Below are 12,041 nucleotides of genomic sequence, written 5' to 3' on the forward strand. Positions count from 1 at the left end.
TTTAATCTATTATAGCTCAACAAAAATGCTTAGATCAGCACCTGTAGAGAGTATAGCCCTGAATTTATCTTTACAGTCAACTATAGTACAGCAAGCTGCCTGCCAGTTTGCTATTCGGTGGGAAAGCCACATATTTGGATGCTTCCTGCGTGATATGGAGGAATTCTGACAAGCCTCAGAAAGTAACTTGGCCATGAAGATCATTACCACCTTTCTCAATTATCAAAACTTCAATGCATTCATTTCTGAAACCCAGTGCACAGTTTGGGTACACTCACAGAACAAGAGGATTAGACTCTACTGCTTTCCTCTCAGTAACAAATATTGATCAGGGCAGGCCCATTAATCTGGGATAGGTGGGCATCTGTCACTACTACAGGGTGTTGAATATTTGCTTTGTTGGTCATCATTAAAGTGTATCAGCTTTCCTCTCCATAAAACTAGTTAAATACAAGAAGAAAACCCCCTCAAGCTGTCCAGTTTCAATTTTACATTCACAACTAAGTACAACATGAAATTATGTCACTCATAAGAAAACTTCAAAGAGTTCTTGCAACTAGTTCTTTTTACAGATTCCCTTTAATATAAGGAATGTCTTGCATGAGTTTACAATTACACCCAGGAAAGCAGAAATCCAGTTATGTTCAATTCTTACTCAAAGCATACATTATTTAATACAGGCTTTGCAAAAGTAAGCACGTTGAAGTTCTTTGTATTTGGATTTGCCAAAATTAGGGAGGCTTCCAAGAGCATCTTAGGTTTAAAATAATCACTTTCTAAGAATGAAAAAGCAGAAGTGCAGTCTGAATGATAATTTTTTATCAAATCTGTTTCTCAATTCTATTTTTTAGCTGTTACATTTTTAAGCCGCTTCACTTTAGATTTCTCTTGAGTTTCTGCTCTTAGTTTCTCTGTTTTCATATCTGTTCTACAGTTATCTTTTAGACAGTATTTTAGAGACAGGATTTCCAGAATTACTCACTCGTAAGTCTGTAGAAGCTTTGAACTCATTTCTTTTGCTCTCTGGAAATGAAAAGGAGTGTGAATGGGAAAGAAATGTATTCCAAATATTTTTTCTAACAGTAAATTCATAGTAAACTTGATCTGATTGTAAATTACTAATTCATTATCTTTCATAGTAGTAAATATCCCTGTCAGTAACACTTCCATCACACCCTACTACATATGGATCAGACCAAAAAAGCTTCATTTATAAAATGGGAACCCTACGTTCACAAAGAACAACAGATACATAATACATTCACCATGGGTGATTTTCTGAAATACATTTTTGAAAAATCTGAGCACTACAGTGCATCTGGCTCCTCATCTGAGAAGGATAAATGCTTTCAAAGCTGTCTTTACTTCCTTTTCCAATCTCCCTCCTAAAAGAAAATATCAGGCTATTTGATCAGTTTAAGATGCTAGTGGTTTGTGACAGTTTACTTTTCAGGAAGAATAATGAGTAACAAGTCCAGAACAATCAGTTAATATGAAGAAGTCCTAACCAGAACAGTTTGAGAATATTGTAAACTATCTTTCTAGTCTATTATTATGTAGGGATGACAGTGCAGCCACTCTGGGAGAGGGGGGGATGAAGGGTGTGGGCAAGAGCAGCCAAACTGAAAAACAGGTATAAACATCTCATTATGTTCACGCAGGTCAAGATAAGTAATAAATTTCCTCTTTATCCATATCACTCTATGCAGGCTACTTTCCTGAAGTCCCTTGTGAGGTTTCAACACTTGGGGTAACCTTTTTATGATCTGCCAGTATAAAGAAAGAAAATGAATTTTGGCTCTTCCTTAAATGTAAAGCAAGGATTGTAAATATTGAACCACTGTGATGTGCCAAACTCTCATAATATAGACTTAAAGTAGCTGGATTTGAAAAGGAAGCTAATGAAATAATTGACCTCATTTCCATTCCTTTCTCCTTTTAAGGAGAAGCCTGCACAAACTGCCCAGAAGAGTAATACTGTCTTCTTATTTCTTACGTATTTATTTCCTAAATGAAATAAATATATATTCATATACTTCATTCCAAAATGAAGAAAGTAAGGTTCAAAAATAGACAATGTTTTTAGTTTAATCAAAATTAGAAAGGCTAATAATGGTTTCCACTGAGCTTCAGAGAATCAAAGGGACAAGTAGCCAATTGGTAGATTGCTTACTTCCAATAGAAGGATGCTTCCAGTAGAAAAGAAAATGGAAATTTGAAAGAAAAGGATATATAGATTTGTTCTAGAACTATATAAGTGATGCAACTCCTACCTATTAATTTCAATGAAATAATTATGGCTAGTTCTGTGAAAATATTTTTTCATCATATTACATCATATTAATCGCATTATAGATGTGTATGTATATGTATATATATATATACGTACATATGTCTTTAGATACGAATGTGAAACTTAAATTTTGCTAAAGCTCAAACAGCCCTTTAAACACTGTAATGGTCTGTCCACATCTCCCATGTCCTTTAAAGTAATTTCATTCCCAAATTTTCCAACCAAAAGAAAGTCATTCAATGAAACATTTATTTCTTTCTACCTTTTTTTTTTGTTTTTCCTTGTAAAGATTGTGCATTAAAGGGGATCAAAATTAAAAGGAATTTGTTATAAATATGCAGAAAATATTGCTACTTCATTATTATGTTTCATAATGTATCTCTATAACTATTGTTTTGAGCACTTTGGTACAATGTTACTGTACAGTTTTATACAAGTGGGAAACTAAATGCTTATCTGTTATTTCTGTTGGTGCTCTCAAATGCTTCTTTACTATTTATTGCAACTTACTGGGCTTTCAAGGACTGTAATGGAATTTAAAGCTTACTGGCATGGTTTAAGCAAGCTGCTTGCTCTTCTTCCATAACCAGCGGACTTCCTGCTGCTGGCTATATATTGCAGAAATAAAAGGCTATTTCTCTTCATTATTATTCATAGGGTCATAACATTCAAGATTAATGTGTGCTCTGATGGCTTATTCATGAGAATGTTCACAAATCTTGAAAGTTTCATACTTCTTAACACACACAATTTTTCCAAAAATTTCTACTAAAAAGAATGGTTGTTCTTTGTTCATTCTTCATCATTCATTTCTCTATTAAAACCTTTCATTTTTCCAATGAGGGAACCTACACAGTATTTGCCAGAAGTGACTAGTCACTTTCTACAACTAGGTGAGAAGTTAAATTCTTCAATAACCTGTTGAACTACTATTTTTCATTTCCTAAAAAAGCACCAGGATAAAAAATTGCAAATTATGTTAGCAACTCAGTTGACTTTGTGAATGATCCTGCAAGAAATAGAAAAGTCTAAGTGTATCATATTATTTATCCTAAGCAGGTAATTAATCTGATTCTATTTAACATACCCCAAGAAGTAGCTGGAAAAGTGGGTGGGTGGAAATACGCATTGCAGGTCTTAACTACAGTCGTGTGAACTGTAGCTCTTGCAAAGCACAGCTCCTCAGTTTTAGCACTATGAAGGACCTAACAGGCCTGACAGTCACCGAAATGTATACCCCAAAAATTTCTTTCCCACTCAGCATGTCCCCAGCTTCTCCTTTTAGCTAACAAGCTACAAGTGCGTCTCAAATGCCAAATGGGTTTTAGAAGATTTGCTATTCATTTGCTCCAGCTACATCTCCTGTCGTGCAAATGTAGCACCCTAACTGATTCTGCTTAACAGGATGAAACAGAGCCGCTGAGGCCATCTCCATGTCACGTTACCCACAGAGTACTTGACAACCTGGCACGGTATCATTAACTGGTGTCCTCTCTTCTGTTATATTGTTATTTATGCATGTTTTCCAGATTATACTATATAGTATTTTTTATCAGCTATTCGAAGACCAAATGTATACAGTAATTTTGCATATTTAATCAGTTGTGCAAAGTATGTATTCAAAGAGAATATGGTAACAACCAGAAAAAAACAAGTATAAGGCATGGGAGCTTGGATGAATCTTACTACAGTTAAGTATATGTAGTCACAAAAAAATTTATTTTCTACTATGCTTTGTTTGTATCCATGTTGCTTGTGAAACAGAAGCTTCAGTTTTCACAAGAGGAGCAACATGATTCTTTGTCAGTAGATAACCACTGCAAGATGTCAGAAAGAAAAATGCAAGCCCTTGAACATATGACTCCTCTCCTGTCTTTAAGAACCACTGCTCACTCAGCCAGCTGTCTGACTAGTAAAGACATTTTTTGTCACTTACAAACTCTAGCAGAGTATTACATGTCAGCTAAGTTGTCAAGGAAATTTGCATTTACACAGACTAAATATATTAAGAGGAAAGACTTGTGGCAACAAAAAGAAATTCTTCTTGGAACAAGTTTAATTTATTGGATTACAGATGTTAAGCTTTATCATAGAGACTGATCAGTTTTCTTCAGCAAGTGTACTTTTAAGCGTTGTGCTCACATACAATTTTGATTGCAATTAATAAGCTACCTCAATATGAGGTCACCTTACCTGAATCACTAACAAAATACTCTGTTTACATAATTTTTCTTCTTAGTAAACAAAACTAGAATCTGCTGCTACAAAATAAAAAATATTTTGCTATACTTTGAGTCCTTTTTTCCTGTTTATGAATGTCCATGAACAATTTTTTTTTTCTGAAGGCTCTAATTTTGTGATCTTACCAATAAATTATGATGTCAATCTTGTGTCAATTTTGAATTATGTCACAGCAATTGCTGCTGGAAAAATATCCTCAGCAAACAAATCTCTATTGCTTGTGCACTTCTGTGGTGAATATTTTGCATGATGCTTTAGTAATTCTGATTTCATATTGAAATTGTGCTGTGGAATTTATGTAGATTTAAACTAATTTTAAATTATCTTGGTGAAATTCTAGGGTTATATTTCATTGATCTAGTTCTTTTATGAAACTTAGCTCATTTTAAGCAATACTTGGAGAAAACATTACACAAATCTGTAACCTAAGGAAAGCAGCTGAAGAGAAAGCACACACTGATAAACCAGAATTCATAACACTATTTAGGAAGAAAAAAATATGCAAGAGGATTAGAACAGGGTCTTAACCAACACAAGAGCTACTCATATCCTAAGGCCTACCTATAAGATGTAGAACACACAACTTGGAAAAAATGTCACTAACAGCTACTAACAGCCTCAAATACTCGTAAAGCCCAGTTACAGTACATTTTTAGAACACGGAAAATGTTGTTACTATATGAAACCCTGACAGTGATCTCACTTAGGCCTGTTCTGTTGTTCCACATTCATAAATTTCAGGGTCAGACAGACAAGAGTTGGAGTATGTAAGTGTAATAAAAATAATATAATCTGAGATTCGCTCCCTTGGGTTTTCAGCTACCTTACTTTAAAGAATTTCCCAGAAAGTTTCTAAACACAGTGTTAAGGATAATTAACTGTGTTCAGTAATATTTCACAGAAGAATATATTAGCTGAGAATTATTCCTTTGTCTCAAGAGTCTTTTGCGAAGAGACACCTTTCATCTTGAACAAGTGCCAGCTATGTTAATTAAGAAAAACTTGTGAAGCACAAATGAAACTATACACTGCAATATTAGGTTAAAACAGCTTCACTAAGTACTTTAAAAACTTATCCTAACAACACTTCTCTGGAAAAATACTTTATAGCACAATTACAGAGCTGAATTATGGCTGACCCTCCATAGATGTATTTGCATGAAAGAAAGACAATTAGATTTTCAAAAGCACAGCTAGGATTTCAGCAGTAGGCACTGATGTTTCCATTGTTTTTCAATAAGTTAGCTGTATAACCACTTCATATTCCTTAAAATCTCTCCCTAAGCAACAAAAACTTAATGAAAGGAAGAACATTTTTTCTCAGGAAATGACAACTTGAAATTACCATTGAATTTGGACAGAATCCTATTCACAAAGATTGACTGGTCTGTCCCAATACATCCTAAAGTCTAGTAGCATAATTGTTCATAGTGAGTTAATTTTATCATTTTAATTGAATGCCGTTTGGAATTTGTTGGTTTTAAATCAGAAAAGATTGCTTGTATTGGGCTAAGAATATATGTATTGCAAGATTTTAAATTGCTAAGATTTATTTCACTTCTTGCTAGCCAAACAACACCTAATAGATCCATGTGTATATTACAACAATGCTGGAATATCCCTTTAATATTTTAAGAGTACATGTTTTTAACCAGAAATTTGGGCTTACTTTCTAAAGAATACATTATTCATTATCAACATGCCATTATACTGTCCAGGTATTGACATGCTGGAATTTTGGAGCTCAAGTCATGTTGCAACCATGATCAGGAAGGTATAGTTGTGAAATTTTGACTTGAATTCTTAGCTACATGTCAAGATATTTGGCTGGCATTGTGGTTGCACCAGGGAAGAGATCAGTGCAAGTACTTGTGTGTGGCACAGAGGCCTTCCTTGTGTTCATGAGATTCTCCATTGCAGAGCATAAAGAGCTTGTATGAATGCAGAGTAGGTATAGAAAGCAGATATATTAGTTAGCCACTAATGGAACTGGCCAAATGCTAAATGTCAGCACAGAGGATCATCAAAAACACGGCAAAATGTACACAGTGAATTTATATGTTGCAATGCTACTGAAAAAAACTTTTTTCTGAAACAGTCAGCACCATTCCTCACAGCTTCCAAAGCCCATGCCTGCCTGTAAACTGCTTAGCCTTGCCTGCACTTTGATTCACAGTTGCAGTTTAGACTTACATCAGATACTGCTCTGGAAAACATGTTGCTCTAATTCTTGTGAAAGCAGAGTGAATTGAGAAGCAGCTGGATTTTTGAGGAACACTTTCTGTGCTGTAGATCTCTGATTTTTGTAAGGACAAACAAGACTTACCCTGCTCTCATTACAAAGCAGAGGAAATCACTGGCATCAGATGAGTACTGCTACCGCATGGGAATACAGATAAACAGGCTTAGGAAAACTGAGACATCTGGAAAGATGGAGTAAAAATTATACAGAAAACAGTATGTAACAGTACAAACGGCTAAAGTAAAAGCAGCTCCAGGACACAGCCAAAAATATCTTCACTTGAGACTGCACTCACCCCAGCTATTCACACTGGATCTGCCCAGCTGCTGAAAACTGCCAGCCAGCTCTGCAGTGTATGAAAATGAGTGTGTAATGAAAGGTAACAGTTTGGAGCACTGCCTTTTAGCCCCACTGTCTTTCATAGAAGTAAGACAGATACATGATTGTCCCTTAGAAGTCAGAAAGAAGTAAAACCAAGATGAAAAACAATCCCTTCTTACTCTGTGACTTGGCAAGTTACCTGAACTGTGTATTACCCAGCTTCTCTGAAAGTAAGCTGTGAGATAAGGGTACTCAGTGTTATGTTACTTAATGCAGAGGTATATTATAAAAGCCCTTCAAGTTCTCCAAATGAACATAGTTCATATTGCTCTTGTGTTTTTTCTCATGATGTCAGTTCTCTAGATGACTGTGTCCTCTGGTAAAGTCATCTTCAAGGTAGGGGATGTTGGTCTACCTTTCAAATTGTTCCTTGCCTTCACATGTCCTTGGCATCAGGCAGTGTCCAGTTCTCACCTTGTAATATTCTGACTGGTTCTGACAACTCCCAGATTCACATTTCTTTTAATGCTGGATCATTTACTTGAATCAGTTTTTTAAAAACTGACCTTTTAGCAGACCTCTGACATATTTCCTTTCTCCCCAGGGAATCCAAGACAAATTGCCTTATTCTGAAGGTGTTTCACTACTGGACCCCAGTTCCTCTGTTTTTTAATCAAATTGAGAGGTTGTGCTCTGCCTCCACTGCCAGACTTGTTTACCAGTAAATATTCCAAAAATATCAAGAACCACCATTCTACTTTCTCTTAAATTGCCTTTTATGCACGGGAGGAATTTGTTTAATTAATTTCAGCTCTGAAACTCTTTGCTATAATTCCAAACAGCTGCTGTGCTGTCCCTAGTGTTAATGAGTTTTGTCTTCGTATGACTGGGAGAAGGACAGAAAGGGCCATGCTGGCAAAAATTGGTTAAAATTGGTTTTCAGCATGCAAAATAAACTGGACAGCTCCTGAGTGAAACTGATTGCAGTGTCACCCTCTCCTCTCTGTAGAAATTTAACCTGTCTGGCCAGTGAGAATGAGACTCACAGCAGGGGCAGAAGGTATTGACTTTTTGAAAAATATTCCTCTTTTTGTTTTTCAAATTGACTGAGGCAGTTTCATCTGAATTGTCATTCTTAAATAATTGTCCTAGAAGGAGCAGTACATTTCAACCTCATGCCATCCTTTGAAAATTTAGGCTAGCTTTTAGCTAAAGAGATGCAGCCTGACATTCTGAACCTACACACAGTGTGAAAAACTACTTTGATCAGGCTGTGCTTATAATTTAAGGCAGTAAAACAGAATTCCTACTAATTGTATTTAAGGCATGATGTACTGTATAATCCACTAAGAAACTTGGTTTCAAAAACACGGTAACCATAAAAACAGCTGTTCCAATGAGTCATTTTCCCAACATGCAACTTAAAGCAAAACAGAGAAGAAGCCTCTCCCAGTTGTAACTTGTTTGTGTTGATATTATTATGGAGTAGGATTAATGCTAGGAATGTGGGGGAAAACAACAAAAAACTCTTCTCCACATTTCGTTTTATACCAGAAGTTTGAAAACAGGAAAAAAAACTTTTAGAGTTAAAAACCAGAAAAAATTCAGTTTTGAAAAAATATCGGTACCTAAACTAAATTATTAATGACAAGCCATGTATTGGTAGTCCAAAATAATTTGCAAAGTTAAGAATGAGTCTAAGATTAGAAGGAAGTGAATTAAAAGAAGATACTTAGTTGAATACCAAAAAAATATAAAAAATCATGTCACATATGTGCATGTGTGCGTATTTTCACAGTGTTTAAGTATAATACAGACACTGGAAGAGGTAACAGTAAGATCTGGTAAAGGAGGTGGAGGAAACTGCACTGCAAAAAAGGAAAATAAAAGACAAAATTTACTGCAGGCATTGCTCTTTTTTTCCATATAAAGTTGAGTGAACAAGTGAACAAATGAACAGCCCTTTTCATACTTAGAATAAGCCTTCATCCCACACAGCTGTTGGAGGGGAAATATGAACTAAGTTCCATCAAGATAAGCCTTATACTGAATTCCAAACAAGGTTCAATATTTTTTTTTTTTTGAGGGGGTGGTTGGTGGTGGGAGTGGGGTGGAGGGGAAGAATAGGATGTTTATGATGTTTCTATTATATGACTGTTGCAGGGACCAGAATTTAATTTTTGTAGGTCTGCATTGCAGATGCGTTTACTTCCCATATTGTAAGCCTTGGAGATGCAGAGCTCCAAAGGCTACAAAGATGTGACATGCATTGTTGTTTTTTTTGTTTGCAGATATCTCAATAAGCTTGCTCTCCTTAGTTGTCACAGCCTGTGGTCTTGCTCTGTTTGGTGTCTCTCTATTCGTATCCTGGAAGCTTTGTTGGATTCCTTGGCGAGAGCGTGGTCTGCCATTTGGGAACAAAGACAACAAACAAGAAGCACTGAACTACACAGATACAGAGACCAATGACCATGACTACAGCGAGGATTATCTGGGTCAGCCTACAGCCTATCCGGAGTCCTCCATGAAGATCAGCCACACCTCCCCTGATATTCCGTTAGATGCTCAGGCGGGAACGAAGGAGAACTGTGTACACAATGTGCGAATGCATCGTCAGATCACTGAACCAACCTCTTCTGCTCGGTCAGTAACTCCAGTTCCTGTCTGATATTAATGAATACAGATGCAGTCAAAAGAGCACAGCTTGATTATCCAGTGCCCTGATCTATTTAAAATGCATAATTTCCTTGCCACATTCTTTAAAAAAAAACCAACCAAAACCACACACAAGTTATTCTTTGAGGTGTGCAAAACAGCATCACAGTGCTATTCCACTCTTCGATCGACTGCTGTCTCATTTGTGCCTCTCCCTCAGGAGCTGGACAAGACAAAGCACTGTGTGTCCCTTAAAGCACCAGAGCAGCCTAGATTTAGCTTGTAAAGCATATTAATTTGCACTTAGCACTGATGCTGAACACTCAGTGATATCTCCTCAAAGATTTTTAAAACAGCCAAAGAAGAAAAGTAGGGCAAGCTAATGAAACACTTGCAAGAGTTAGGAAATAGAATTAAAAATCATAGAGTTTAGCCACAATCATGACTGTGGGGGGAAAAGTGACTGAACAAGAGTTAGCAAGGTCTCCAGGGGAACTGGAGAACCAGTACAGGGGGGAAGAGGAAAGAGGGAGATGAGAGTATGTGCAGGGGCAGGTGATAAAAGAATTATGTTTCACACAGTAAGAAAAAGGATCAGCATGTGAAAAGCCAGTAAATTTCTGAGTCAAAGCAGATTCAGCTGGAGAAGGTATACAGCACTAGTCCAATTGCTCTTTGCTAGCCTTCTTTCTTGGCCATGCGGGAGAACAAGTTTTGCCTGCAGGCACACCTGAACATGGGTAAGATGACAGCAGCTAGCAGCCAGTTCAGTAATAACCAGTTGTGCAAAGCATATCTTAGAAAAAATTTGAGGTCCCTGGAACATTATTAATACTATGCAGCAAAAGCTCCAGGTGCCCTTCCTCTGTAGATTAGCATAAAAATGTCTTGGGCTTAGATTATTGTAGGAATTTCTGGGGAGGTCAAAGCCATAATTATGGATACCAAAGTATCTGCCCTACCACACACAAGATTGAATTCCAGCCAAGGACTAACAGCCCAGAAGTACAGTACAGGGCTGATGCTGCTGTGTTTTCAAACTGCTGGGAAATAAGCATGTCATGAGATTCATTAACAACAGAAGATTCACATCCGACATCTAACTCCAAGAGCTCTCATGTGTGTCTTCAATATTGTGAAAGTACTGAGTCAGATACAGGCTTTTAGTGCTGCAACAAGGCAGCAATTCTGATACTTAATCAAATGATAAATGCATGGTATCACCACTGCATAGCCATCTCACCAGAAGCAGCAGCGATCCTAATCTGTGAAGAACTTGCCTCAGCATCCTGAGTGCATGGACAATGTCTTCTTCCTGTGAATCTCTGCAGATCTTTCTTCTGTCAGCTTTTCCCAGTCTGGCTCTCTCTAGCAGGTGTTAGTTACACTGGCTCTCTGTACCCAAGGGCATGGCTTGGCCAGGTCTCACCCCTACCCTGTACCATATGCTGATACATGTGTTGCTTTTTGCTCTTCTTTCATTGCCCCTTACTTTTGCCCAGGTCTTCTGCAAAAGACTCTTTCACCGATCAGGAGGGGCCCATCTTCCTTGTACTGCATTGTTCATTTGTTCATCTCTGTCTCTGCTGCTTTCTGGCATAACTGGGTAGCCAGCTGTGGCTTTGCTGTGTGGCCAGAGACCAGGCACCTGCCCCTACTACAATCCCTGCTAAGCTGTCTCTCCCGTGCATTCCTTTTTATTCCTCCCCAGGATATTCTGCACTTCCCACTGCCATGAGAAGCTTAAGGGTTGAACAATAATTTTTATTTTTTTTTTTTGTGACATGATAATATTTTATGATGAAAATTACTAATGGATAGCTATAAAATTACATATTTGTTATGCAACAAGAGAAAAAATAGGATAGTATATAAGAGGCTGTTTTAAGCATGTGTAAACACATATTTACAAGGAAGGAATGAACAATGAAAGCAGAGGAACTATTGCTGATTACATTCAACATAAATAGCTTTGGACTAATCCTGTGCGAGAATTTTCCACGTGCTCTTTCTGTGTTCAACCACAGCTCATGGCATGCCAATATACTGAATGATCGCTGCATATGAATAGGACAAAAAAGTTGAATCCAACTCATATAAGATTAGGATTTTACCGAATACAACTTCCACATCCCACTACTCTGACAGGGATGCAAATTTGATTTCTGTTATCATCTCATGAAGTGGAAATTTCAATCACAATAACTGAGTGACTCCAGTTAATAAATTTCACTGGACTGAAGCTAAAAGCAAATTTCTCTCCTCGGGGTAATAAAACTAAAGTAGCTT

The 12,041-nt window shown here is 37.0% G+C and overlaps 1 protein-coding gene across 3 annotated transcripts in view; it reads left to right on the forward strand.

Annotated features, from left to right (window-relative positions):
• The window catches only part of SYT9 (synaptotagmin 9), a 72,200-nt gene that overhangs the window by 24,133 nt on the left and 36,026 nt on the right, over positions 1-12,041 (forward strand). For all 3 annotated transcript variants that reach the window (XM_055722899.1, XM_055722901.1, XM_055722900.1), the window contains exon 2: positions 9,389-9,740. In XM_055722899.1, coding sequence (XP_055578874.1) covers positions 9,389-9,740 — 352 coding nt within the window. The remainder of the gene's footprint in view (positions 1-9,388; positions 9,741-12,041) is intronic.

This window comes from Falco cherrug, chromosome 10, assembly GCF_023634085.1.
Source record: "Falco cherrug isolate bFalChe1 chromosome 10, bFalChe1.pri, whole genome shotgun sequence".
In the NCBI taxonomy this organism is placed as follows: domain Eukaryota; kingdom Metazoa; phylum Chordata; class Aves; order Falconiformes; family Falconidae; genus Falco; species Falco cherrug.